Source organism: Heteronotia binoei, chromosome 15, assembly GCF_032191835.1.
Source record: "Heteronotia binoei isolate CCM8104 ecotype False Entrance Well chromosome 15, APGP_CSIRO_Hbin_v1, whole genome shotgun sequence".
Classification (NCBI taxonomy): Eukaryota; Metazoa; Chordata; class Lepidosauria; order Squamata; family Gekkonidae; genus Heteronotia; species Heteronotia binoei.
The window spans coordinates 30,060,428-30,087,284 of NC_083237.1; the positions used below are offsets into that span (position 1 = coordinate 30,060,428).

A 26,857-nucleotide genomic window follows, 5' to 3' on the forward strand; every position below is an offset into this window, starting at 1 on the left:
AGATAGATATGCACACTTGGGACCCTCTCTATTATAAATAATTGATGGAAATCCCTTGCGGTTGGCAGCCCATTGGTCATAACAGGGTAATCCACATTACTGTTATATCTGCCAGCTCAATCAGTAAAAACTAATAACTTCTGTGTCCAAGAGGGGAGGGGGGATTCTTAGGGATTCGTCTGTTGTTTGGGAAGCCCAAGAATAAGAAGCTGTCCCAGATTAGAATATCTATTTTAGGGTAACACACATGTTGAGCTGTTTCTGCCGCTTCCCCTTGTACAGAGAGATAAGCCAAAGATGCACAAAATTGTTCTTTGCTACTGCATTTTAAAGGAAATATTCTTCCTGCGACAGATGCACACAGGCTTTTCCTCCATAACCACCACACTCCCCCCACCCCACCCCCATTGCCCTCTAGTCTTCTGCAGATGGACTTTCCTCTTTTCCTCCATGGTGTTGCCAACATTTGTGTTTCTGGCAGAGTTCCTGTGTTGAAGAACTTTGTGACTAATAGATATTTTTTATTATTTTATTTCATTGATGCTGCTATCATAGACCGCCTTTCTCACTTGGCCTTAAGGCAGAATACTCAGAGTGAGTCAATATAATCAGCAGGAGGGGACATTGAATAAGCAAGACAACAGGATTAGGGTTGTAAAACCAATCAGAAATCTAAAACCAGAAGTGAAGCAAAGCTTAACAGGGTGCATTAAACATTGCAAAAATTATGTAGCAGGATCCTTTAATGTCAGTTCTTTATCATCAATGTTGAGGAAGATTTTCAGCCATCAGGGCTATGAGTACCTTATGTGGGCTTGAAATCTCTCTATTTAGAAGCCATCAGGTTATTTTCCCCAGAAAATTTAAGCAAGCTCAAAGGGGTGGCTAAAGCACAACATTCAAATGCCCCACCCCATAGGGTTGCGAATCCCCAGGTGGGGGCAGGGGATCCCCCGGTTTGGAGGCCCTCCCCCCATTTCAGGGTCATCAGAAAGTTTGGTGGGGGAGAGGGAAATGTCTGCTGGGCACTCCATTATATTCAATTGAGGCTGATTCCCATAGTGTATAATGGATAATTGATATGTGAGTATCTGGGGGGGGGGGTTTGTTTTTTTTAAGTAGAGGCACTAAATTTGCAGCATAGCATCCAGTGCCTCTCCTCCAAACAATCCCCAAGTTTTTTTAAAAAATTGAACCACAGGGCCCAAAAGAAGATGCCCCTATCCTTCATTATTTCCAAAAGGAGGCAAGGCTTTTTAAAATTGTGCAGTCCCTTTAAGTGTGATCACCAGAACTCCCTTTGGAATTCAATCATGCTGGTCACACCCTTGGTCCCAGCTCCACCCCCAAAGTCTCGTGGCTCCACCCCCAAAGTCCCCAGATATTTCTTGAGTTGGACCTGGCACCCCTACCACCCTGAGAACTATAATAATGAACTAAATCACAAGACATTTTCTGTTCTGTAATGATATCCCCTGGGGATGTGGCCCAGGTACAATATAGTGTAGCCCAATCACCCCATCTCTGTGCCAGGAAAATCTGGAGCAAAAGCAGGAGGAAGAAAGGAATAGCAAATGCCCTCCACAGCCACCCAAACTTCTGACTTTCTCACCTAAGGCAACCCAGTTCTTAGCACATGAAATAGCAAGCCTCTTGCCCCCTAAATCCACCTGCATGGTACTTATGTTGAAATCGGTCCATTGCCTCTAGGTGTCCTGGAACCCATCCGTGACCGTCATGTCTCCTTTCATGTCCTGTAATCACTGTTTGCCTTCCTAAATGTGCACCAGAAGAACCCATAAAGGTGTAACAGAAGAAACCTGAATCCTAGACCACCATCTTCTAACCCTCTGGACCCTCCGTTTCCCCCCAGCCTGAGAACCCAGGAGCCTTGGCCGCCAGCCCTTACCATGTAGCAGCTGTTAATCTGGAGAGGGGAGGGAGGGGGGGTTATTCGGCAGATGTCACAGCACAGCCAGGAGAGCAAAAAGGCCTGGTGCAGGGATCAGGAATGAGGCGAGTGATAATCTCCCCTTTGCCCCTCTATAATAAACCACCCTCATCGCAAGAACCATCTCTTCTTCTGCTAAAGGATATGAATGTCGAGCGGACTATGCTGGGTGACACCGGTGCTGGACCTGGACAAGCATCGCTGGATGCCATGAAGAACCCGCTGGGTCCTGCCTGCATCTTTCTGCGCAAGGGGATTGCTGAGAAACAGGGGGTATGGCCATCAGGGCAAATGCTTTAGAAAGCCACACTAGCACAAGAGACAGGGCAGGGGAGTGCTTTAGAAAGCCACACTAGCACAAGAGACTTGACCTCCATTTTTTCAGCAAGGGGGATTAGCCAAAAGTGGGCCAGAGTTGGATGCTGAAGTCCCCTGCTTTGGGGAGAGAATGTTGCCTAGCATATTCAAGAAATGGGTGCTAGTAGTAGTACTGTAGGAAGGAAAAGATACTCAAGGATTAGAGAATGAGAGGCAGCGAGGGGATTAGAACTCCAGGGTTCTCTTCTGAGGAATTCTGGAGGGTTAGATTTTGGGCGGCGGGGAGGGGGGGGCGGGGTTAGGTCAAAGTTGTCTTCAGGATGTTGAAGTCCTGCTTGAAAGAGGGGGCTGTTACTTGTGGATATCCCACCCTCCCACTTTTGCCTCTGGCTCACAGGTCATTTATTTATTTTGCTTTGTCTCCAAAATCCATTTGACTAGAAGTAACCCATCCCTCAAACCCAGTTTCAAACCAACTGTCAAAATAGGGAAGAGAAAGCTCAGGTTTTGGTGGAGGAATGGTGGTGATGGTCTCTGTTGTGGCTTTTCTTCTGGTAAATTCTTCTGCTATCCCCTCTCCTCAGTGAGCAGGGCTACCAACACCAGATTGGGAGATTCCTGGAGATTTTTTTTTTTTGGGGGGGGGGAGGCAGAGCCTGGGAACAGTGGGATTGAGGACCAGAGGGACCTGAGAGAGGTATAATGTCATCTCCAAGGAAACTGATCTCTGGAGTCTGGAGAACAGCTGTGATTCCAGGAGAACTCTGGCCCCTACCTGGAGTCTGGCAACCCTTTCAGAATGCATTGTCCATCCCAAGATTTCCTAGCAGGCAGTTGAGATTCAGGGACTTACCCTGAGAAGTCATCCAACTTGCTTGATGTTTAGAAGAAGGGTCTCTCCTGAATCTATGGAGCCCATGAACCTATCAGGATTGTCACAACCTTTTTGTTGCCAGACTTCTCTTGCTACACGTGTGTTCTCACAGCTTCCCGGCTTGTACCACTGGATTTTCTAAACTGTGTAGCATCTTTCCTTTGGGTTCTTCCATCTCACCCTGATGTCTCGACAGCTGGCACCATTGTAATCTGGGCAGCCTTCCAGCTCTTTGCTCGAGTCAGTTTGTCCTTCTTTGTGCCTTTATAACATTGACCAGTTCAGAACTGGGGCATCGCTGTGTTCAATGCAATGGTATCGATTGGCCCCAGGGAAGAGAAGGCTGTTATGCTTAGGAGGAAAAAGGGATTAGGGGGACAGGAACTGGGACTCCAGTTCTGGCAGAAGGAGTGGCTGTTTTGTAGGCTGGGTGAGCAAACAAGGACTTTGCAATTTCCTCCTGGGTGCATATATACCAATGAACGTATTTACACCTCTCTTGCAGGAACGGGAGCTGGGAGCTGATGAAATTGAAGGTAAGATGGTTGGGGTGTGTTTGGGGGCCCTGAGGCTAAGTGGTAGAGCATCTGCTTTGCATGTAGACAGGCCCAGGTTCAATCCTTGCTATCTCTAGTCAACAGGATGTCTCAGGCTGTGAATGTGAGGAAGTCCTTTTTCTACCTGATGCTATGGGGAGCCACTCCTAAGCAAAACAGACAATACTGACTTCGTTTTTCATAAGGCAGCTCTTCTTTTCATACAAGTTGTTTTCACATTCTGTTCTAGGAAACCCTTCATGTTCTTTGGCAGATTTTCAGGGGTTCCTCACTGAGATGACAGAGAAATCACTTGTTCAGTATCAGGGGAGCAATACACTATTCACGAAGGCTAGCTGTGAAGTCCTAAAACATACCCAGAATTCTTTGCAACACTCAAGGGTTCCATAGCAGATGCTTGGGAGGGGGTGGATGGGTGGTGGTGGTAATCTGTTACAATTAAGTTTTCAGTAGAAAGTCAAAACCCTTAAATCTGGAGGGGTGAAACAGAAGTGACTAATTATTCCATTTCATAAACTGATTTTTGCAAAAAATAAATAAAACAGAACTCCGTGAGGCTTTTAACGAGTTTGACAAGGACAAAGATGGATATATCAGCTGCAAGGATTTGGGGAACCTCATGAGGACGATGGGGTACATGCCAACCGAGATGGAGCTCATAGAGTTGTCGCAGCAGATCAATATGAACCGTGAGTGCCAGATGCCTGGGGTGTGTATGTGTGTTTTACTAGACAACGAATATGGCTAGATAGATAGGATTAGATGGATGCATAGCTAGAAGTCAAGGATCTTGTTCCATTGTTCTTCTAAGAGAGTTGGATTCTGGATATGGGCCAGCAATGAGGCTTTCCTGCATAAATCCCTCCCGCCAATACCCACCCCAGTCACAAAAGGGAGAGGTGGAGGGAATGCCAGGTGTCACTTAGGTGCTGGAACTGAGACCTTTGCTCAGCATCCTTTCCCTGGTCCCTACTCATAGTAATCCTTTCAGGGTTGACTTGACTACTAGGCAAACCTAGGCAATCACCTAGGGTGCCAGATTTTGAGGGACATAAAAAAGTCGAGAGGAACCTTTTCTACCAGCGTAAAGGAAAGCTCAGCATTAACTGGCTTTTGGAATATCTGGATCTATCAATCCTGGTTTTACATAGCTGCCATGATGGACCATGGAAGACTGTTGAAGAGCTAATCAATTTTTAATTTCTTTTTTTCACATTGGTCATTTTGAATTACTAGTCTAGTCAGGGTTTTTTTTTTTTAGCAGGAATGCAGTTCCGGCTGGTTTGGTGTCAGGGGGTGTGGCCTAATGAGTACCTGCTGCGATTTTTCTACAAAAACCGCTCTTAGCGTAGTTCATTCTAAACTAATGGGAGGCACCAGAGTTATAGTTTGCCGTGGGCACCAAAAAGCTGCAGGTTAATCCTGAACCCTTTGGATAAAAACTAGCCCTTGACCCAGGATCTATGAAGCTGAAGGGGAAACTGAGTGCCATGCTGAAGGTATTTTAGCTTGTTCAAAGCCGCCCATCTGGTTCCCTTCACTGCAGTTGGGGGTCGTGTGGATTTTGAGGATTTTGTGGAGATGATGTCACCAAAACTGCTGGCAGAGACGGCAGGCATGATTGGACTGCAGGAGATGAGGGATGCCTTCAAAGAGGTGAGATCAAAATTGCCAAGTCATCCTTATGCCTAGACTTTCTTTTCCAACCCTTCTTCATTCATCATGAGTATGCCTGAAACCCAGCAGCTCCTGCTTACCTCCTGGCACAGATAACCACGATTTATTTCCTGTCAATCCACAGTGGCATCCACAAGTCCTGCTTACTTGTTGTGACTCTATACCCCCCCCGCCCTTTTCTTCCAAAGAAGCCTCCAATCTTGGGCTTTAATCATGTTTCTATGGGTACGCCCATCCCAAACTAACCTCTGGACATGTGAGATTAAGAAAATATACATTTTTTTGTTTCTTTTACCACTCCATGACTGGGAAAGGCAATGGCAAACCACCCTGTAAAAAGTCTGCTGCAAAAACATTGTGATGTGACATTACCTCAGAGTTGGAAACGACTGGTGCTTGCACAGGGGACTACCTTTATCTTTTTAAACTGAACACAGCCTCAAAAACCCCTGAGATTAAGGGAAAGAGTTTCCAGACCATGACTGCTACTTCTAGCCAGTGCCTTTCATTTTGTATATTTGTTAGGTTTGCAGCCTTTAGAGGATTATCAACTAAATTAACTGATTTAAAGCATTTTTGACAACTCCACAAATTAATCAGGCAGTTTTAAAAGAATTTTTTTTAAAAAACTCAAGTACCTATAAAGCTACAGATGGCACATAGCATCTTAGAAAAGACATTCCCTCCAATGTGTTCCAAGAAGATGGAATGCCTCTTCTGAGGGAACACTTGCTTCAAATCATATGCATCTTCACAAAACACAAAACACTTGTTTTAGACCAAATATGATCTGAAAATTCATGCCATTTAATGGTGATGAGATTTAATGTAATTTTATGCGTTTCCCCCTATTTATTTACATTGTATTTTGTTGAATTAAACTTTATTGAGGTCTCCCCCCCCCCCAAAAAAAATTGAGTTCTCTTGAGGAGACATGCTGGATTGAAAAAACAAACAAAAGCCCTCACCTGCATAGCCCAGGCAAGCCTGATCTCGTCAGATCATGGAAGCAAAGCAGGGTTGACTCTGGCAAGTACTTGGATGGGAGACCTCCAAGGAATACCAGCCATCAGGAGGCAGGGGCAGCATTATTCAGCCACCTTTCTGAACATCATCCATGCTCCCAGTAGGGGTCAGTCACCAGCAGGGTTTTTTTTTTGTAACAGGAACTCATTTGCATATTGGGCCACACACCTCTGATGAAGCCAATCCTCCAAGAGCTTGCAGTAGGCCCTGTAAGAAGAGCCCTGTAAGTTCTTGGAGGATTGGCTACATCAGGGGTGTGTGGCCTAATATGCAAAGGAGTACTTGCTACAAAAAAAGCCCTGGTCGCCAGAGGTCACCATGACTTCCAGGTGAAAGTGCGCATGCACACACACACACACAAAGAAAAAAATACCCTCCAAAAAAAAGACAAACAAAAAAATCCTGAAATGAATTAACTAAAATTCTTGCAATTCATTAATGAAAATTTATTTGAGTGACAGCCCTAGCATTGATAACACCCAGGTGCCCATGAGTCACATCAAATATCCCTGCTGCTAGGATAGATGGGAGATCACAGCCCCTGTATGTTCTGTAGCAGATAGGATGGTGATGGGAACCACTAGAAAGCCCCTTAAATAAACTTTGGCTGCTGTCCAGTGCCAACCCCTACCTGTTGATGTTCCTAAACTAGTCCACATCTTTGTTTACAACCCAGACTGCAGTCTATTCCCTAACTCCTCTGTCTTTCCAGTTTGATGCAAATGGGGATGGTGAAATAACATTGGATGAACTGTACCAAGCCATGCAACGACTGATGGGAGAACGCCTAACCGCTCGGGAGATTGCGGATGTGGTGAAGGAAGCCGATGTCAATGGAGATGGAACGGTGGATTTTGAGGGTGAGATGTGATTGGGGACTCTTAGGGGGATACATGGTTAAAGCATTAAATGGTCTAGAGATACAGGATTTAGAAACAGCAAAATGATATAGGTTGGATAACAGAGTTAGAAGGTTATTAGATGGCTTTAGTCTGTAAGGAGACTGTAATTTAGGGCTACCAGGCAGGTCGTTTCTTTTGCTATCCTCAAGGGATCCTTGAGATAAAAGGGCCAACATTTGTCTTTAATATTTTTACGGTTAATTTAAGAGCCCCGTGGCGCAGGGTGGTAAAGCTGCAGTACTGCAGTCCAAGCTCTACTCATGACCTGAGTTCGATCTCAGCAGAAGTTGGGTTCAGGTAGCCGGCTCAAGGTTGACTCAGCCGTCCATCCTTCCAAGATTGGTAAAATGAGTATCCAGCTTGCTGGGGGGAAAGTGTAGATGACTGGGGAAGGCAATGGCAAACCACCCAATAAAAAGTCTGCCATGAAAATGCCGTGAAAGCGATGTCATCCTAAGAAGAATAAAGGACATGGCTTTCCTCATCAAACAGAAATCAAAAAGTGACAGCTGCCCCTCCCCCACAATTTCCTCATTAAACAGCTGCCCCTCCCCCACACCAGCCCCCACCTCCTGATCAGTAAATGAATGCCTGACGTAGTGGGATTGTACTTTTTTGCTGCCCCTTCTAATACATTAATTGTAACCATCCCAGCATTTTCTTACACATTAAATCCTAACATTTACCTAGCCACCTAACAGCATTTTAGATGCCTATTCTAATACATTAATTGTAAACATATAGCATTTTCTTACACATTAAATCCTAACATTTTTCTATCATCTTCAGTGCCTGTTCTCAGAGTGAGACAAAAGTATTTGACCTTAAAAGGTCAAGTGCTGAAATGTATATCTCGCAGACGTGGGAGGATATTCACCCTGTGAGAGAGAGCAAGAATCTTAGCAAATTATTTAATGCTGACACAGTTTAGACCTGGACAAAATAAACAGATGAAATTAGGTTCTCACGCAATAAATTTCCTGTTCTTATGGTCTGTGATTTAAAATAGCTTTTCCATCAAATTTATGTATGGGCTAATTGTGAGAATAGTGTTTGACCCCCAAAAATGGTCCTAAGAGGTCAAGGGGTTTTATGGCTGTGAAGTGCAGAAAAATGTAGACTTAAGAAAAATGCAAAAGCAGGACAGAGATATACAATTTAGGTTATTTTAAATATAAACAAAGATAGGATTTTCTGACATGTATAGAAACACACAGGTTACAGAATGCCCCATTGGTTTTTTTGTGGATATACTCTGACTGTGTCCAATATGTAGATAAAATAAAATTTTAAATAAAAACAAGCAACAGTAAGCAGTGTTTTAAATGATTTTAGTTCTACATGCCCTGTTAAATGTGCATTCACCCCATGTTCCCCAAGTATTGTTGACAACACAAATATTTACTGCCAACTTTGGTGATTTTTGATATGGTTCCACCAAGATCAGGATCTGAGCCTTTAATTGTATTCAAGTAGGCATTCATTTGCTTTTGATGGAACTCTTAACATCAGAAGATCTGGGGCTTAGTTCTGAGCCATGCAGCTCACTTAATATCTTGGCACACAATACAACTTTTTTCCATCGTCAGCATCCTCCACCTGTTAGCACTCCAAGGAGCTGTCTGGGGGGTTACTTGAGCAATGAACAGGGCCCCGGCAGTAGGAGGTTGCCTAGGATTCTATAAGAAAAAGAAGAGCTTATCGTTGCTGCTTTAGGGAGAAGAGGGGGTTGTGGGTCACGGGCAGCCTAGGAACTGATCTCCTTGATGAACCAAGGGTGCAGAGAGAGGAGCGAATTCCACATTTTAATCACTCTCTGTGTAAAATAGTATTTCCTTTTGTCCACCCTGAATATGCTATCAGCCTCGTTGTATTGAGTTCTAGTATTTTGAAAGGGGGAAAAAGTTCTGTTTGTCAACTCTCTCCACCCCTTGCATAATTTTATAAACCTCTATCTTGACCCCACACCCTCCCCCTCCCCTAACATAGCCATCGCTTTTCTAAACTGAAAAGTCACTCATCAGCCTTTCCTCATAGAGAAGGTGCTCCCCCCCCCCAACCCCCCCCAATCAACTTTGCTGCCCTTCTCTGTACTTTTTCTAGCTCTGCAATGTCCTTTTGGAGATACGGTGACCAGAATTGTACACACTATTCCAAACAAGGCTGCGATATAGATCTATATGGGGGCATTACAATATAGGCTGTTTTATTCTCAATCCCGTTCCCAAGAATACCTACCACAGACTTTGCCTTTTTCACCGCTGCAGCACACAGGGTTGACACTTTCACCAAACTATCCACAACACACTTGGGATTTTCCCCCCTCTCAGTCACAGCAAGTTCTATCCCTATTAGCTTATACGTGAAGTGGGGATTTTTTTTGACCCACTATGCCATCACCTTACACTTACCAGCACATCACCCCTTAGTTCCTAATCATTTATGAATAAATGAAATAGTCTTGCCCCCGTACCAATCCTTATCGGACCCCGTAGCATACTTCCCTACATTGTGAGAATTGTCCACAGATCCCCACTCTTTACTAACAGTCATTGAACCAGTTTTTTAATCAGAAAGAGAACCCATCCTCTTATCCCATGACTGCTAAGTTTACTCAGGAATCTCTGGCGAGTCTTTCTCAATGAACTCTAAAAGGTTGGTGAGGCAGGACTTCCCTTTGCAGAAGCCATGTAGGTGAAGAGTAGGTGGAATTCACTGCCACAGGAGGTGGTGGCGGCCACAAGTATGGCCACCTTCAAGAGGGGTTTAGATAGAAATATGGAGCACGGGTCCATCGGTGGCTATTAGCCACAGTGTATGTGTGTATATAAATTTTTTTGCCACTGTGTGACACAGAGTGTTGGACTTGATGGGCCGTTGGCCTGATCCAACATGGCTTCTCTTATGTTCTTATGTTCTTAAGTTTAAAAAAACCAAAACAAAAAAACCTGGCACGATTGTGATCTGAGGGTGGAAAAATGTTTTTGTTTCAAACAGTCTTATTAGTAACATATGGCAATAAATTTCAATTTCTTACATCATTAATAATTACTTTTTATCTATCCCATATATTACTTTCTACCCACTCCTCCCCCGTTACTTGACACCCGCCGGTGTTATATACTTAAAATCTTAATATTAAAGGTACCCTTAATTAATAAGAACCAAAATTAATATCCTCCTCCCTCTTGTACTTAGTCATTATCAAAAATTGTCCAATGTCCTTTTATTTTCCACTCTTTTTCTACGTATCTTCTGAACTTTTTCCACTTCATCTTAATTACTTCTAAATCATAGTCTCTTAAGGTTCATGTTAACTTGCCCATTTCACCCCAGTGTCATAACTTTTAAAACCCAATCCCATTTTTCTGGTATTTTTTCTTGCTTCCACAACCGCGCATACAACGTCCTAACTTTTTCCACTCCATCTTAATTACTTCTAAATCATAGTCTCTTAAGGTTCATGTTAACTTGCCCATTTCACCATGTGTCATAACTTTTACAATCCTACCCCATTTCTCTGGTATTTTTTCTTGCTTCCACAACTACGCATATTATGTCCTAGCAGCTGAAAGCAAGTATCAAATTATAGTTCTATCTTCTTTTGGATTTTTTTTTTTCCATTTGTAATCCCAACAGGAAAGTCTCTGCAACTTTCTTAAATTCATATCCCGAGATCCTAGAAATTTCTTGTTGAATCATCCGCCAATACTTTTTTTTGCCCTTTCACAAACCCACCACATACGGTAGAAAGAACCTTCATGTTTTTTTTTTTACATTTCCAACACCGGTCTGGCATCTTATTATTCATCTTTGCCAATATCACCCAGTGAGTTGCATTTGAACACGAGTCTCCTAGGTTCTTGTTTAGCACTTAACCCGCTAGAGCCAGCGGAGTATTTTACTTACTTTACTGTAGCCCCCCCTTTTTTGTTTTTGTTTTTTTGCTGAGACTGAAATGTAAGAACAATGTTCTCAACTAGGATAGGCATTAGAGGACCACACTAGGATCCGGAACCATCAAGTTCAAATCCTGACTCTGCCACGCAAGATTGCTGGTGACTTTGAGCCTATCACGCTCTCTTGCCTTAGCCTACCTCACAAGGTTGCTGTTGCGAAGATAAAATGGAAAAGGAGAAAAACAATTGATAAGCTGCTTGGTATCATGATTAGGGAGGGAAACAGGATGTAAAAACTAAGCACTACACCACAATGGTTTCAATGAAATGTGGAGGCTGGACAGTTGTAAGAGACCGCAGAGGCTACTGTTACACGGCTAACCCTACTGACGTCCAAGCTCTGACAAAATTGGGCTAGTCGGTTATATTCAGGCTTCCCATGAAACATTTACATACGGATAATTAGAGAAATAAGAGCCCCAGTGGTGCAGAGTGGTAAAGCCGCAGCACAGCGGTTCTAACCTCTGCTAACGACCTGAGTTTCACGGTTAAAACAATTTTATTTGGTAACAAATTATATGTCCTGCATCATTAATAACTTCTTTTAACTATCCCACATATTACTTTCTAGCCATCCCTCCCCCATTACTTGACCCCCGCCGGTGTTATTTACTTAAAATACTAATGTTTAAAGGTACCCTTAACTAATAAAAAATGAAAATTAACATTCTTCTTTTTTTTCTAAGACTTCATCATTATCAAAAATTGTTCAATGTCCTTTTATTTTCCACTCCATCTTAAAAACTTCTAAATCATAACCTCTTAAAATTCTTGTTAACTCGTTCATTTCACACAATGTCATAACTTTTACAATCCAACCCCATTTCTCTGGTATTTTTTCATGCTTCCACAACTACGCATATAATGTCCTAGCGGCTGAAAGCATGCACCAAATTATAGTTCTATTTTCTTTTGGAAATTTTTCCATTTGTAATCCCGACAGAAAAGTCTCTGCGACTTTCTTAAATTCGTATCCCAAGATCCTAGAAATTTCTTGTTGAATCATCCGCCAATACTTTTTTGCCCTTTCACAAGTCCACCGCATACGGTAGAAAGAAACTCCATGTTTTTTACATTTCCAACATCTGTCCGGCATCTTATTATTCATCTTTTGCCAATTTCTTAGGAGTCATATACCACCTGTACATCATCTTAAAACAATTTTCTTTAATACTCTGACACGTTGAGAGTTTCATAAAGTTCTTCCACAGATATCCCCAAGTTTCCATATATATTTCTTTATTTACATTAATTGCCCACTTAATCATTTGAGATGTCACTACTTCATTTTAAAAGTAACATATAGATTTTTGAAATTAATTTTTCATTGTCTCCAAGCAGAACTTTTCCCATTTCTGTTTGTTCTCATCTTATTCCTTCAGTTTTAACATCGCTTTCCACCAAACTTTTTATTTGTTGCGTTTGAAACAATCATATTTATTATTCAACTCTTCGGCAGTTTTCAATTCTATTTTACAGCTTTGTATTTTTAGTTTATACGACACCCTTTTTCCCTCTCCCATCTCCGCCGTTATCCTTATTACTTCCGCAGGCACTGAGGATAGAGAAATGTTACGACCGTTCCTTTGTCATAGATTGCTATTTGATCGTGTTTTGCGCGCTTCGGTTTTAATACAAAGGCACGCAAATCGGGGCCCTCGGCGGTAGTTTCTAAAGCATCCGCGCAATTCGATGTTTTGATTACGCGTGTCTTAGACGGTCGTTGTATATAATCGAATAAAATATAATACGCGATCGCGATGTATAACGTTAGACAACCTTGTTACTCTGACTTTTGACAACCCCGAGATAGGCCCCCCTTCTGCGAATTCGGCTCCGCGGCCCGTCACCAATAGGGGAGTCGCCGTTGTTCAAACGCGCCAGCGGGTGCGGGGGGGGGGGGGGGTCGGCGCAGGATTCTCTTTAAATACGGGAAACCCGAGCGCCGTTCTGACGGCTCCGTACCACCATGGCGAATACACCTCTGTCTGTTTTTAATCCCGTGGCCCCCGGAGCACCCGTGAGGAGGAAAACTACAGCGAGGATTCAAAAACCTAGCACCGATTCTGACAAGGAGAATGTACAGCCGGTTCTTGCTAAACGCCTTTTTGCTTCCCCCGAGAAAATGAAAGATGGGGCAGAAACCTGTACATCGAAGCGGAGTAGATGTTTCCAGGATGGTGAGAGTTGTGACTCCGTGAATCCGTCACAACAAGATACATTTAAGGTGGGTAGAACAACATGGGAAAGATGTGTAAAAGGTTGTGTTGTTTCTGTTTAGACTCCTTTTCTCATTTTGTGTGTTTGTGATTTTTTTAGAAAATTTGTCTCGTGGACTTGTCCGGTGTTCAGACGTCGATTCAAACCGTCCTGCAAAAATACGTGGGAGTGTCCGATGAAGACGTTCCACCTGTGGACAAGCAAAAGTCACGTTCTGCGATGTACAAACTGATAACTGCCACCGCTTATTCTGTTCTCAATTATTGCTCCAACGATCTCTCTTATTCTATGTGTGACGGATGCATTTTAGATAGACCCGGACAGAATTCTCATGTATGTTTGACGTGGTCCTCTGCTTTTTACGATGAGAACTTAAGATATGTTTGTCGCAATCTGAATATGAGCCCCGTGTTGTATGTGATCACGGTTATTGCGTGTTTTCTTGATTGTTGTGGTATTAACAAGAATCATGTCATAACGTTGGCCAACCTGGTGGAAGGCGTACGAACATCCCCGACCCCCTGTGAACAATTGAGAACGTTGTTTCAGAAATGCCACCGACCCTATGTGACACTTGTTGAGAAATTTCTGCATAATACATTTCAGAATGGCACATCTGTGAATACCTTTCTTTTCCCCCTTTTGTAAATAAATTTTAAAAACTTTCTGTAATAAATGTACATTTTATACATTCACATGTATAAAAATAAAAATGTATTTAGAAGCCGTTGAGTTTGTGCAAATTTTGATACTAAAAAATATTCGATATTAAAAAAGATCACGCTGCATTTAGGGAGGTCGCTTTTGATCAGTAAGAGGGAGATTGACGCCGATACGCCGATAGACGTATGGTTTTACCAATAACGATGAAAATAACGGCTCTGCACCGAGAAAACTTAAAATAGACCGAGAGCTATTTAAACACAAGTCCTAATACCGACAGCGTGTTTTCACGGGTTCCTTACTTTAAAAAACAACACCGTGCACGCTCTTCCCCACATAATCCTGAACAGCTCTTTAAAAGTTCTTTAAAAGCCGGAGCAAGTCTTTTTCTGTAGCGGTTCCGGCGGGGGCCGTCTCTTCTCTCAGCCGATACCGCCAACACAGAAAGTCCTTCTCCTGGTTTGTTTTAATAATGTATAATCATGCCAATTTTTGGCTAATGGCTTTTTGTAAAACACTTTGGGCAACAAAGAAACAAAGTATAAAAATACACTGAATAATCGGACACACCCTGTTATTACATATAAGCTTTTTTCCTTTATTTTCACTTTACGGTGAAACACTCCCCTGTAAATATGACCTATTGAACAGGGTAGGAGTGACGGTGTAAAGGCTGCGGATCGCAATTGTGGGAGGATAGGTTTCTTCGGCGTTTGCTTGGGCGGATTAAAATTAGCTGGGGCAGGTGGGGTAAGAAACGGAGGGAGTCTATCTGATTTTATATAGGAAAGCGGGTGTAATATTGTATAAAGATGGCTACGAATCAAAAGTGCCGAGGGTGAGCATAATGGGAAAAGGTGAGAATGGGGGGAGGCCGGAATCAGGTTGGGGTGCAATAAACATATTACAAAGTAACACACGAGCAACAGCGTTATAGTCCGCCGCCGGATCATGTTAGGGAAAGGGGGGGGGGTATGTTCCTTGTCTATACACGTAGGTAATCCCATCATTCTTTTACCCGTGTTCTTTCGGACGGTACTTCCTCTACATTTCTATGACCGTATCTATTACAGATGCTTAATTTGTCGGCTTCTCGGTTTGTAAGAAACCTACCGATTGGGGGAAAGTAGGTTGTAAAACCGTATCTGTATAGAACCGGCGGTACTGGGGCACGGTTGGAGCAGGCCGACGTATTCATCGGCAGTCATCGAAGAGTCGCTATGCTGAGCGATCTGACAGCCGAGACAAGGCGACTGGTGGATGGCTACTTGCGACGCAACCTGAGTGGTTCGGTGCTGTCTCACAGCCACACGGCCAAGACCCTGCGGAGAGTGGCTGACAAGCTGGAGAGCCGTGAGAAGACATTCTTTCACTCCATTTGCTCCACAGCAATCTTGCCGGAGCCTGGTAGGGCAGACGTCCATTTGAGACGTGTGGCGGCGCAGATGGCATCTGATGGCGGGCTTAACTGGGGTCGAGTAGTGGCGCTGTTTGTGTTCACCGGCACCTTGGCAACAGCGCTGGCTGGGCGGGGGGCTCACGAGGAGATCGGCGGCCTGACAGAGGCATTGGTCATCTATCTGTCTGTGGAGAAGCGTGAGTGGCTGGAGGCGCATGGTGGCTGGGAAGGGTTCTACCGCTACTTCAACAAACACGGTTCTGATTCAATCAGCCGGTGCGATACCAAAAGCAACACTATCATAGCGACCGCCGGATTTGTCCTAGCAGGATTAGCTTTCCTCATGGCCGTGAGATAAAAGTACATCGTGAACTCGAAACTATGAACAAGCGCTATGAAACTATGAACAAGTACCCGTGATGAGTCCGCTCTATATTTTTACAATTTTAATAACGTTGCTTAAATCGGTGTCTAGGCCTGAATGTTTAAATGAAGCACAACCCACCTTGGCAACGTCAAAAAACCAAACAAATGGAAACAAAGATTGTTCAGGTCCTAAGTTTGTATGTTTTGTTAGTTCCATTCTAGAGAACTGAGACGTTATGCTAAAATACGCTAGATGACCTTGCGGTGCAATCGACGTAACGATGTGTGTTTGGATTTTTATGGAGGGAATTCTAAGCTTATTTCAGTCGAGCACACCACGTGTTTCATACCGTCATATCTAATAGAAAAGCATTTTATTAAAGCGAGAATATACAAAGCGTAGCTTTTTTAATTAACAACAATCTGCATCCCGACCCACGTGTCTACAGTTCCCCGCGAATGAGGCGTCTTCCACTTTGGTGTCGAATAGGAGGGAAGGGGGATTGCCGGGAAATCCTGCAAGGGGGGGGGGGGGCAGGGTAAGAAATACACGGCGTACATCTTTGTCGTGTTGCGATTCACAAGGATTAGACACGTGTGTATGTACAGAAAGTGTAGCAACGATACATCCGCTTTATCAACGTGAGAAAACAAAAACAAGCGTGCTATTTCCCCCACCCTACTGAAAAAATACAGTTCTTACTATCCGCTTCAGGATACGTGTCTTATATACAAACAGACGTGTGTGTTTTCTCATCTACATGTGGTTGGGACATTCTCGATTCTAATCTGTATGTTTTTCCTTCTTTGCAACCTCTTCTTCTTCCTCCATGAGGGAATCAACCTCCTTTGGAGACTCCGGTGTTTGCGCTTCATCAACCGGGGGTTCCCTCGCCTTTTCCACAGCTTCATCCTTCGTGTCTGCTTCAGAATCTCCAGAGGTATCCTCCATGTCCGCTCCGGAATCACCGGCGGTATCGTGCTCGGCATCTGCTAGGGAATCTTCCTCATCTGAATCTTGAAAGTGTGCTAGACCCCCGCAGTATGGGCAGTGACAGGTGTCCGGCCTCCCTGAGTTGACCGCTGCCACATTCTCTACCTAAAAGTTTGAAGGAAAAAAAAAAATAGTATCCTGTCTCATGAGCGGGCCCCCCACCCCCCAATTCCATACCTCGGTGTTTTTTTTTTAGGCCTTACATTCGGAAAGAGCGCTTTCAAATAGACCGTTTCCTCCACAATCTCCATATTTTCTTGTGCCTTCCCTCCACGTTCTGACTCCTTGATAGAGACGCCATTCTCAGAGAGCTCTGCCTTTTCCCAAGCCTTCTTTGTGGAACTCTCCCACAAAGGGGATTCATTATTCTCCACCTGTGTTGAGTTCTTGAGATTAGAACCACGCTTTCTTAAAGATTTGAGCAACACCAGGGTTAGCATCCCACACATGATCAAATCCTCTAAATCAGCGACTTTGGTCTCTGATCCCTCCGCCGCCTAATTTAAAAAAAAGAAAGGGCATAACGCTACATGACCCGCCATCGCAATCCTCCCAGCTTTCCTCTTTTCTCACAACTTACCCGTGCATCTGTTTCTGCTTCCTGGTTCTCCAAACTCTCCTCTTCCATGTTTTCGGGTACAGATTCTAGAGGGGTCTTCTCGGGGGTGGTGTTCTCCGCTTCTATCTCATCACCGTTGCCTTTTCTTGAATGTTTGTGAGGCTTGATGCCTAGGGGTCCCTCCATGTTAGAAAATTTCTCCATGGTGGTACGGAGCCGTCAGAACGGCGCTCGGGTTTCCCGTATTTAAAGAGAATCCTGCGCCGACCCCCCCGCACCCGCTGGCGCGTTTGAACAACGGCGACTCCCCTATTGGTGACGGGCCGCGGAGCCGAATTCGCAGAAGGGGGGCCTATCTCGGGGTTGTCAAAAGTCAGAGTAACAAGGTTGTCTAACGTTATACATCGCGATCGCGTATTATATTTTATTCGATTATATACAACGACCGTCTAAGACACGCGTAATCAAAACATCGAATTGCGCGGATGCTTTAGAAACTACCGCCGAGGGCCCCGATTTGCGTGCCTTTGTATTAAAACCGAAGCGCGCAAAACACGATCAAATAGCAATCTATGACAAAGGAACGGTCGTAACATTTCTCTATCCTCAGTGCCTGCGGAAGTAATAAGGATAACGGCGGAGATGGGAGAGGGAAAAAGGGTGTCGTATAAACTAAAAATACAAAGCTGTAAAATAGAATTGAAAACTGCCGAAGAGTTGAATAATAAATATGATTGTTTCAAACGCAACAAATAAAAAGTTTGGTGGAAAGCGATGTTAAAACTGAAGGAATAAGATGAGAACAAACAGAAATGGGAAAAGTTCTGCTTGGAGACAATGAAAAATTAATTTCAAAAATCTATATGTTACTTTTAAAATGAAGTAGTGACATCTCAAATGATTAAGTGGGCAATTAATGTAAATAAAGAAATATATATGGAAACTTGGGGATATCTGTGGAAGAACTTTATGAAACTCTCAACGTGTCAGAGTATTAAAGAAAATTGTTTTAAGATGATGTACAGGTGGTATATGACTCCTAAGAAATTGGCAAAAGATGAATAATAAGATGCCGGACAGATGTTGGAAATGTAAAAAACATGGAGTTTCTTTCTACCGTATGCGGTGGACTTGTGAAAGGGCAAAAAAGTATTGGCGGATGATTCAACAAGAAATTTCTAGGATCTTGGGATACGAATTTAAGAAAGTCGCAGAGACTTTTCTGTCGGGATTACAAATGGAAAAATTTCCAAAAGAAAATAGAACTATAATTTGGTGCATGCTTTCAGCCGCTAGGACATTATATGCGTAGTTGTGGAAGCATGAAAAAATACCAGAGAAATGGGGTTGGATTGTAAAAGTTATGACATTGTGTGAAATGAACGAGTTAACAAGAATTTTAAGAGGTTATGATTTAGAAGTTTTTAAGATGGAGTGGAAAATAAAAGGACATTGAACAATTTTTGATAATGATGAAGTCTTAGAAAAAAAAGAAGAATGTTAATTTTCATTTTTTATTAGTTAAGGGTACCTTTAAACATTAGTATTTTAAGTAAATAACACCGGCGGGGGTCAAGTAATGGGGGAGGGATGGCTAGAAAGTAATATGTGGGATAGTTAAAAGAAGTTATTAATGATGCAGGACATATAATTTGTTACCAAATAAAATTGTTTTAACCGTGAAACTCAGGTCGTTAGCAGAGGTTAGAACCGCTGTGCTGCGGCTTTACCACTCTGCACCACTGGGGCTCTTATTTCTCTAATTATCCGTATGTAAATGTTTCATGGGAAGCCTGAATATAACCGACTAGCCCAATTTTGTCAGAGCTTGGACGTCAGTAGGGTTAGCCGTGTAACAGTAGCCTCTGCGGTCTCTTACAACTGTCCAGCCTCCACATTTCATTGAAACCATTGTGGTGTAGTGCTTAGTTTTTACATCCTGTTTCCCTCCCTAATCATGATACCAAGCAGCTTATCAATTGTTTTTCTCCTTTTCCATTTTATCTTCGCAACAGCAACCTTGTGAGGTAGGCTAAGGCAAGAGAGCGTGATAGGCTCAAAGTCACCAGCAATCTTGCGTGGCAGAGTCAGGATTTGAACTTGATGGTTCCGGATCCTAGTGTGGTCCTCTAATGCCTATCCTAGTTGAGAACATTGTTCTTACATTTCAGTCTCAGCAAAAAAACAAAAACAAAAAAGGGGGGGCTACAGTAAAGTAAGTAAAATACTCCGCTGGCTCTAGCGGGTTAAGTGCTAAACAAGAACCTAGGAGACTCGTGTTCAAATGCAACTCACTGGGTGATATTGGCAAAGATGAATAATAAGATGCCAGACCGGTGTTGGAAATGTAAAAAAAAAAACATGAAGGTTCTTTCTACCGTATGTGGTGGGTTTGTGAAAGGGCAAAAAAAAGTATTGGCGGATGATTCAACAAGAAATTTCTAGGATCTCGGGATATGAATTTAAGAAAGTTGCAGAGACTTTCCTGTTGGGATTACAAATGGAAAAAAAAAATCCAAAAGAAGATAGAACTATAATTTGATACTTGCTTTCAGCTGCTAGGACATAATATGCGTAGTTGTGGAAGCAAGAAAAAATACCAGAGAAATGGGGTAGGATTGTAAAAGTTATGACACATGGTGAAATGGGCAAGTTAACATGAACCTTAAGAGACTATGATTTAGAAGTAATTAAGATGGAGTGGAAAAAGTTAGGACGTTGTATGCGCGGTTGTGGAAGCAAGAAAAAATACCAGAAAAATGGGATTGGGTTTTAAAAGTTATGACACTGGGGTGAAATGGGCAAGTTAACATGAACCTTAAGAGACTATGATTTAGAAGTAATTAAGATGAAGTGGAAAAAGTTCAGAAGATACGTAGAAAAAGAGTGGAAAATAAAAGGACATTGGACAATTTTTGATAATGACTAAGTACAAGAGGGAGGAGGATATTAATTTTGGTTCTTATTAATTAAGGGTACCTTTAATATTAAGATTTTAAGTATATAACACCGGCGGGTGTCAAGTAACGGGGGAGGAGTGGGTAGAAAGTAATATATGGGATAGATAAAAAGTAATTATTAATGATGTAAGAAATTGAAATTTATTGCCATATGTTACTAATAAGACTGTTTGAAACAAAAACATTTTTCCACCCTCAGATCACAATCGTGCCAGGTTTTTTTGTTTTGGTTTTTTTAAACTTAAGAACATAAGAACATAAGAGAAGCCATGTTGGATCAGGCCAACGGCCCATCAAGTCCAACACTCTGTGTCACACAGTGGCAAAAAAATTTATATACACACATACACTGTGGCTAATAGCCACCGATGGACCCGTGCTCCATATTTCTATCTAAACCCCTCTTGAAGGTGGCCATACTTGTGGCCGCCACCACCTCCTGTGGCAGTGAATTCCACCTACTCTTCACCTACATGGCTTCTGCAAAGGGAAGTCCTGCCTCACCAACCTTTTAGAGTTCATTGAGAAAGACTCGCCAGAGATTCCTGAGTAAACTTAGCAGTCATGGGATAAGAGGATGGGTTCTCTTTCTGATTAAAAAACTGGTTCAATGACTGTTAGTAAAGAGTGGGGATCTGTGGACAATTCTCACAATGTAGGGAAGTATGCTACGGGGTCCGATAAGGATTGGTACGGGGGCAAGACTATTTCATTTATTCATAAATGATTAGGAACTAAGGGGTGATGTGCTGGTAAGTGTAAGGTGATGGCATAGTGGGTCAAAAAAAATCCCCACTTCACGTATAAGCTAATAGGGATAGAACTTGCTGTGACTGAGAGGGGGGAAAATCCCAAGTGTGTTGTGGATAGTTTGGTGAAAGTGTCAACCCTGTGTGCTGCAGCGGTGAAAAAGGCAAAGTCTGTGGTAGGTATTCTTGGGAACGGGATTGAGAATAAAACAGCCTATATTGTAATGCCCCCATATAGATCTATATCGCAGCCTTGTTTGGAATAGTGTGTACAATTCTGGTCACCGTATCTCCAAAAGGACATTGCAGAGCTAGAAAAAGTACAGAGAAGGGCAGCAAAGTTGATTGGGGGGGGGTGGGGGGGGGGAGCACCTTCTCTATGAGGAAAGGCTGATGAGTGACTTTTCAGTTTAGAAAAGCGATGGCTATGTTAGGGGAGGGGGAGGGTGTGGGGTCAAGATAGAGGTTTATAAAATTATGCAAGGGGTGGAGAGAGTTGACAAACAGAACTTTTTCCCCCTTTCAAAATACTAGAACTCAATACAACGAGGCTGATAGCATATTCAGGGTGGACAAAAGGAAATACTATTTTACACAGAGAGTGATTAAAATGTGGAATTCGCTCCTCTCTCTGCACCCTTGGTTCATCAAGGAGATCAGTTCCTAGGCTGCCCGTGACCCACAACCCCCTCTTCTCCCTAAAGCAGCAACGATAAGCTCTTCTTTTTCTTATAGAATCCTAGGCAACCTCCTACTGCCGGGGCCCTGTTCATTGCTCAAGTAACCCCCCAGACAGCTCCTTGGAGTGCTAACAGGTGGAGGATGCTGACGATGGAAAAAAGTTGTATTGTGTGCCAAGATATTAAGTGAGCTGCATGGCTCAGAACTAAGCCCCAGATCTTCTGATGTTAAGAGTTCCATCAAAAGCAAATGAATGCCTACTTGAATACAATTAAAGGCTCAGATCCTGATCTTGGTGGAACCATATCAAAAATCACCAAAGTTGGCAGTAAATATTTGTGTTGTCAACAATACTTGGGGAACATGGGGTGAATGCACATTTAACAGGGCATGTAGAACTAAAATCATTTAAAACACTGCTTACTGTTGCTTGTTTTTATTTAAAATTTTATTTTATCTACATATTGGACACAGTCAGAGTATATCCACAAAAAAACCAATGGGGCATTCTGTAACCTGTGTGTTTCTATACATGTCAGAAAATCCTATCTTTGTTTATATTTAAAATAACCTAAATTGTATATCTCTGTCCTGCTTTTGCATTTTTCTTAAGTCTACATTTTTCTGCACTTCACAGCCATAAAACCCCTTGACCTCTTAGGACCATTTTTGGGGGTCAAACACTATTCTCACAATTAGCCCATACATAAATTTGATGGAAAAGCTATTTTAAATCACAGACCATAAGAACAGGAAATTTATTGCGTGAGAACCTAATTTCATCTGTTTATTTTGTCCAGGTCTAAACTGTGTCAGCATTAAATAATTTGCTAAGATTCTTGCTCTCTCTCACAGGGTGAATATCCTCCCACGTCTGCGAGATATACATTTCAGCACTTGACCTTTTAAGGTCAAATACTTTTGTCTCACTCTGAGAACAGGCACTGAAGATGATAGAAAAATGTTAGGATTTAATGTGTAAGAAAATGCTATATGTTTACAATTAATGTATTAGAATAGGCATCTAAAATGCTGTTAGGTGGCTAGGTAAATGTTAGGATTTAATGTGTAAGAAAATGCTGGGATGGTTACAATTAATGTATTAGAAGGGGCAGCAAAAAAGTACAATCCCACTACGTCAGGCATTCATTTACTGATCAGGAGGTGGGGGCTGGTGTGGGGGAGGGGCAGCTGTTTAATGAGGAAATTGTGGGGGAGGGGCAGCTGTCACTTTTTGATTTCTGTTTGATGAGGAAAGCCATGTCCTTTATTCTTCTATCCTAGAGTCAGAAATTACTGGTGCTTGCACAGGGGACTACCTTTACCTTTAAAAGGTTAATTAGTGAGGAATGGAGCTCTAGGGAAGATGTAAGGAAACTCTTGCAGATTCAAAGTATGATCCAGGTTGCTTTATTTTAAGCAAATTTAGCAGTTGTAATTCCAGGAGATCTCTAGCCCATTTCAAACTGATATCTGTAGTCTAGAGGTCCGTTGTTCTCCACAAACTCTATCCTCTACCTTACCAAATGGTGCCTAGCAATCAGGAGATTGGGAGGCAGGGGCATGGTAGGGATGTATGTGCGCCAGCACTGGGCTAGGAAATTCCCCGAGATTTGTGGGTGGAGCCTTGGGGATGGTGGAGTTTGGGGAGAAGGACGTCAGGAGGGTTTTAATGCCATAGAAGTCACTGCTCAAACTCTGGAAATTATAATTCTGGGGGATCTCTAGGCCCCACCTGGAGGTTGGCAACCCATGAGACATACAATCACTTCCTGGAAGTGACATCACATAGCCCTAGGAAATGCAGGAAATTCCATGGCAAAACTAGTGTTTACAGTGATTCCTTGAGCTACTTGATGTCATTGCCAAATTTTTCCTGGTGTGTCATGGCACACACACCGCTGATTTTTTAAAAATCTCTCAGCACTGCAATAAGTAATAAGGACTGTCAGCAACAGCAAGAGGCCTAGCAACTCTATCCCACTTGGATGCTCGCAAGCCTAGTAGTGTTCCTCCATTTTTTTGTTCTCAGCAGAGTGACTCATGTATTGTATCTCTGCTTGGGTTGAATGTGAACATTGGATAGAGGACAGCAGGGCTTGTTTTGGTAGAAAAAGCCCAGCAGGAACTTATCTGAATATTAGGCCATGCCCCCTGATGGCACCATTGTTTCACACGGGACTTTTTTGAAGAAAAAGCCCAGCAGGAACTCATTTCCATATTAGGCCACACCCCCTGTTGCCAAGTCAGCTGGAACTGTGTTCCTGTGCATTTCTGCTCAAAAAAAGCCCTGGAGGAGGCAGCTACGTTTTTTCAGGCAGTATAGAAATAAGGCCTCTAAGTCCACAGAACTCAAATTGCAGGGTTTCCAGAAATTGGGGGGGAATATTTACTTGTAATTTTGATTCTGATCTAGAATGGAACCTAACCCGTCCCCTTTAGCAAGCAGTGCCACTTTTTGCTGATGCTCTTACGAAATTCAATTGCAAGATCAGCTGGGCAGCAGGAGAAATATGTCAGGCAAGGGGGCATGGTTAGAATCCCCAACAAATGATGCCATTTCTGGCATTTTCCAGGAGTGACATCATCATGTTGGATGACACTCTAGCATTCACCCAAAACTCTATGGTTAAACCATAGAGCTTGGGTGAAGTGCTAAAGAATCATGCTGGTGCAAAGACATCATCATTTCTGGGTTGCATCAGAAATGATGTATTCATACTGGGGAAGTGATCATATACCTCCACCACTGGTTCTTGCCTTCCCCATCTCCTGCTGGTTGCCAGGCCATCAGGTGGGGAGAGAGTTTAACACCCCTCACCTGAGAAATTCCATTTTCAGTCGAAATACAGGCTTCCAGGCCTTACTTTACATGAGGACGAAGGGGGCATGAAATACATAAGGATCCTCCAATCACGTCAAGTTTGATGCTAGGCCAATAGGTATGATCCAGTGGCCATCTTGGCTTACCAACTATAAACTGTGGTTAGATTATCTCAAAGTGAGGCACGAACTGCCTTTTGTACTTACGTCATGACACTTGCCTTGCAGAGTTTGTGAGGATGATGTCACGCTGATGGAGTCCCTCGTCCCACCCCCAGATCCATGCACGGAATAAGAGACCCAGACAATTGCTTTAAAAACGTATGGATCTCAACGGCAAGTCCTAACCTGAATTGGGAGGTGTCACCAACCTTCAATTTGCAAATGCAGCTGAGTAGCTCAATGGGTTGGGTCTGTATTAGGGGCTCTGAGACTCTGCTTCCCCGATAGAAGGGGGCAATACTCTCCTCTGCAAAGCTCTCTGCTCTGCCCCCACTGCTGTCCCTTTTCTTGCTCAAATGCACCCATCCAATCTGTCCCCTCTCTCTCTCTTTTTTTTTTATTCCATACCTCTCATTCCAATCCCACAGCATTCTCCCCCCACTGCAGTCATGTCAAATAAAAGCTTCCTTGAATCGGATCAGTCTGGATCTGCGTGAAAACTTTCTGACAGCACAACTAGCATCAGCGGCCGGAACTGCCCTGCTGCCGGCATTCACGGAGGTCACCAAAAACCATTTGAGCGCTCGAGTCCGACCCAACCAGAAAGCAGCTTAGCTACTTTAATCGCCCCTCAGGAGAACAACATATGGGCAGGAATAAACGGATTACAGGAAACAATGTCCTGGGCCCAGCGCAATGAAACTTATTAGGAGTGTCAGGCTGGGAACTGGGTGGGACACCTGGGTTTGATGGCCAGCTTAAGGGAGAGCAGTGAAACTCCAGCATGGAACCGCAGGGAGGGGAACTGGGGGAGAAGATTGCTGGGCCCTCAGCTGCCAACCAACTCAGGCCATTCAAGGGATTACAGCTCTCGATTTCCTCATTTCCACCTCATGACCCTTTGCTGATTAAAAGCCAGCCGAGTTTGAACAGCTGCTCTGGTTCCACTCCTCCAAAGGGGCTCAGTAGGCCAGGGGTGAGGGTGGGGAGAAGGCCAAGTCAAGGACATTTTGCCCAGACCTGGTCAATTCAGCCAGTTTGGTGTAGTGGTTAAGTGCATGGACTCTTATCTGGGAGAATCGGGTTTGATTCCCCACTCCTCCACTTGCAGCTGCTGAAATGGCCTTGGGTCAGCCATGGCTTTCACAGGAGTTGTCCTTGAAAGGGCATCTTCTGGGAGAGCTCTCTCAGCCCCATCCACCTCATAAGGTGTATGTTGTGGGGGAGGAAGGTAAAGGAGATTGTAAACTCTTTTAGAGAGAAGGGCGGGGTATAAAACTGCTGTCCTTCATAGCTCACCTCTGATCCCCATCAACAGCACCCAGACAGGTTTTCTTCCACTATGACCCTCTGAATCATATTCCTCCAACCAAACAGCTGGAGAAAACGTCCTCTCCCTTTAATTGAGGCTGAATGGGTGAGAAAGATCAGTTGAAGTTTTTTTATGGACATGAAGTGATATCCTCTGAAGCCTCTGTTAAAGGGACAGGATTTTTTCCCCCCTCCAGGCCTGTTGGCAAGTTACTCTACAGTCCCAGCGTCTCTGACTCGTGCATTTGCCTTTTCTCAGCAGGGCTGTTGGCTTTAATCCATTTATTCCTGCCCATACGTGCAGGAGTCCAGCTTACTAACGCACGCATTTGATTAAACCCATTATGTAAAGCTTTGGCTCTTCCTCTCCTCCCCAGCCTGCACTTCTGCCTTATGTCAATCAGTCACCACCCAAACAAGTCATGCCCCCCCCTTGCCAGGAGGCAACGGAAAGGATGCACAAGCCATGAAAGCTTCTGCATTGCACTCTGAGTAAGCTGCCTTGAGAAATGAACAGCCAAAACAAAGTCTACAGGCAGCACCTCCACTGCAGTCAGGCCAAATTTCAGATACTGACTAAGGAATCTATTTCCCAAGCCCCAGCTGAAAAGGCCTTTGTTATACCCAGTACTGGATGTGATCCAGGGTTGCCAGGTCTATGTTGGAAAATACATGGAGACGTTGGGGGTAGATCCTGGAGAATGTT

General features: G+C 43.4%; 1 protein-coding gene across 1 annotated transcript; it reads left to right on the forward strand.

Moving 5' to 3' along the window:
* The first annotated feature begins 2,054 nt into the window (after positions 1–2,054).
* Positions 2,055–25,318, forward strand: LOC132584095 (calcium-binding protein 5). Its single transcript, XM_060255888.1, has 6 exons — positions 2,055–2,224; positions 3,649–3,679; positions 4,246–4,389; positions 5,247–5,356; positions 7,116–7,263; positions 24,907–25,318. Exons 1-6 carry the CDS (start codon positions 2,096–2,098, stop codon positions 24,930–24,932), a joined length of 588 nt encoding a protein of 195 aa, XP_060111871.1. The 5' UTR covers positions 2,055–2,095; the 3' UTR covers positions 24,933–25,318.
* The last annotated feature ends 1,539 nt before the right edge of the window (positions 25,319–26,857 follow it).

What these genes read in the sequence shown, in the direction of transcription:
- LOC132584095 (XM_060255888.1), top strand. Translation starts at nt 2,096, where the DNA reads ATGAATGTCGAGCGGACTATGCTGGGTGACACCGGTGCTGGACCTGGA. An exon ending in TGAGGGATGCCTTCAAAGAG is followed by an intron (nt 5,357 to 7,115) that starts GTGAGATCAAAA and finishes CTGTCTTTCCAG; the next exon opens with TTTGATGCAAATGGGGATGG. An exon ending in TGGAACGGTGGATTTTGAGG is followed by an intron (nt 7,264 to 24,906) that starts GTGAGATGTGAT and finishes CTTGCCTTGCAG; the next exon opens with AGTTTGTGAGGATGATGTCA.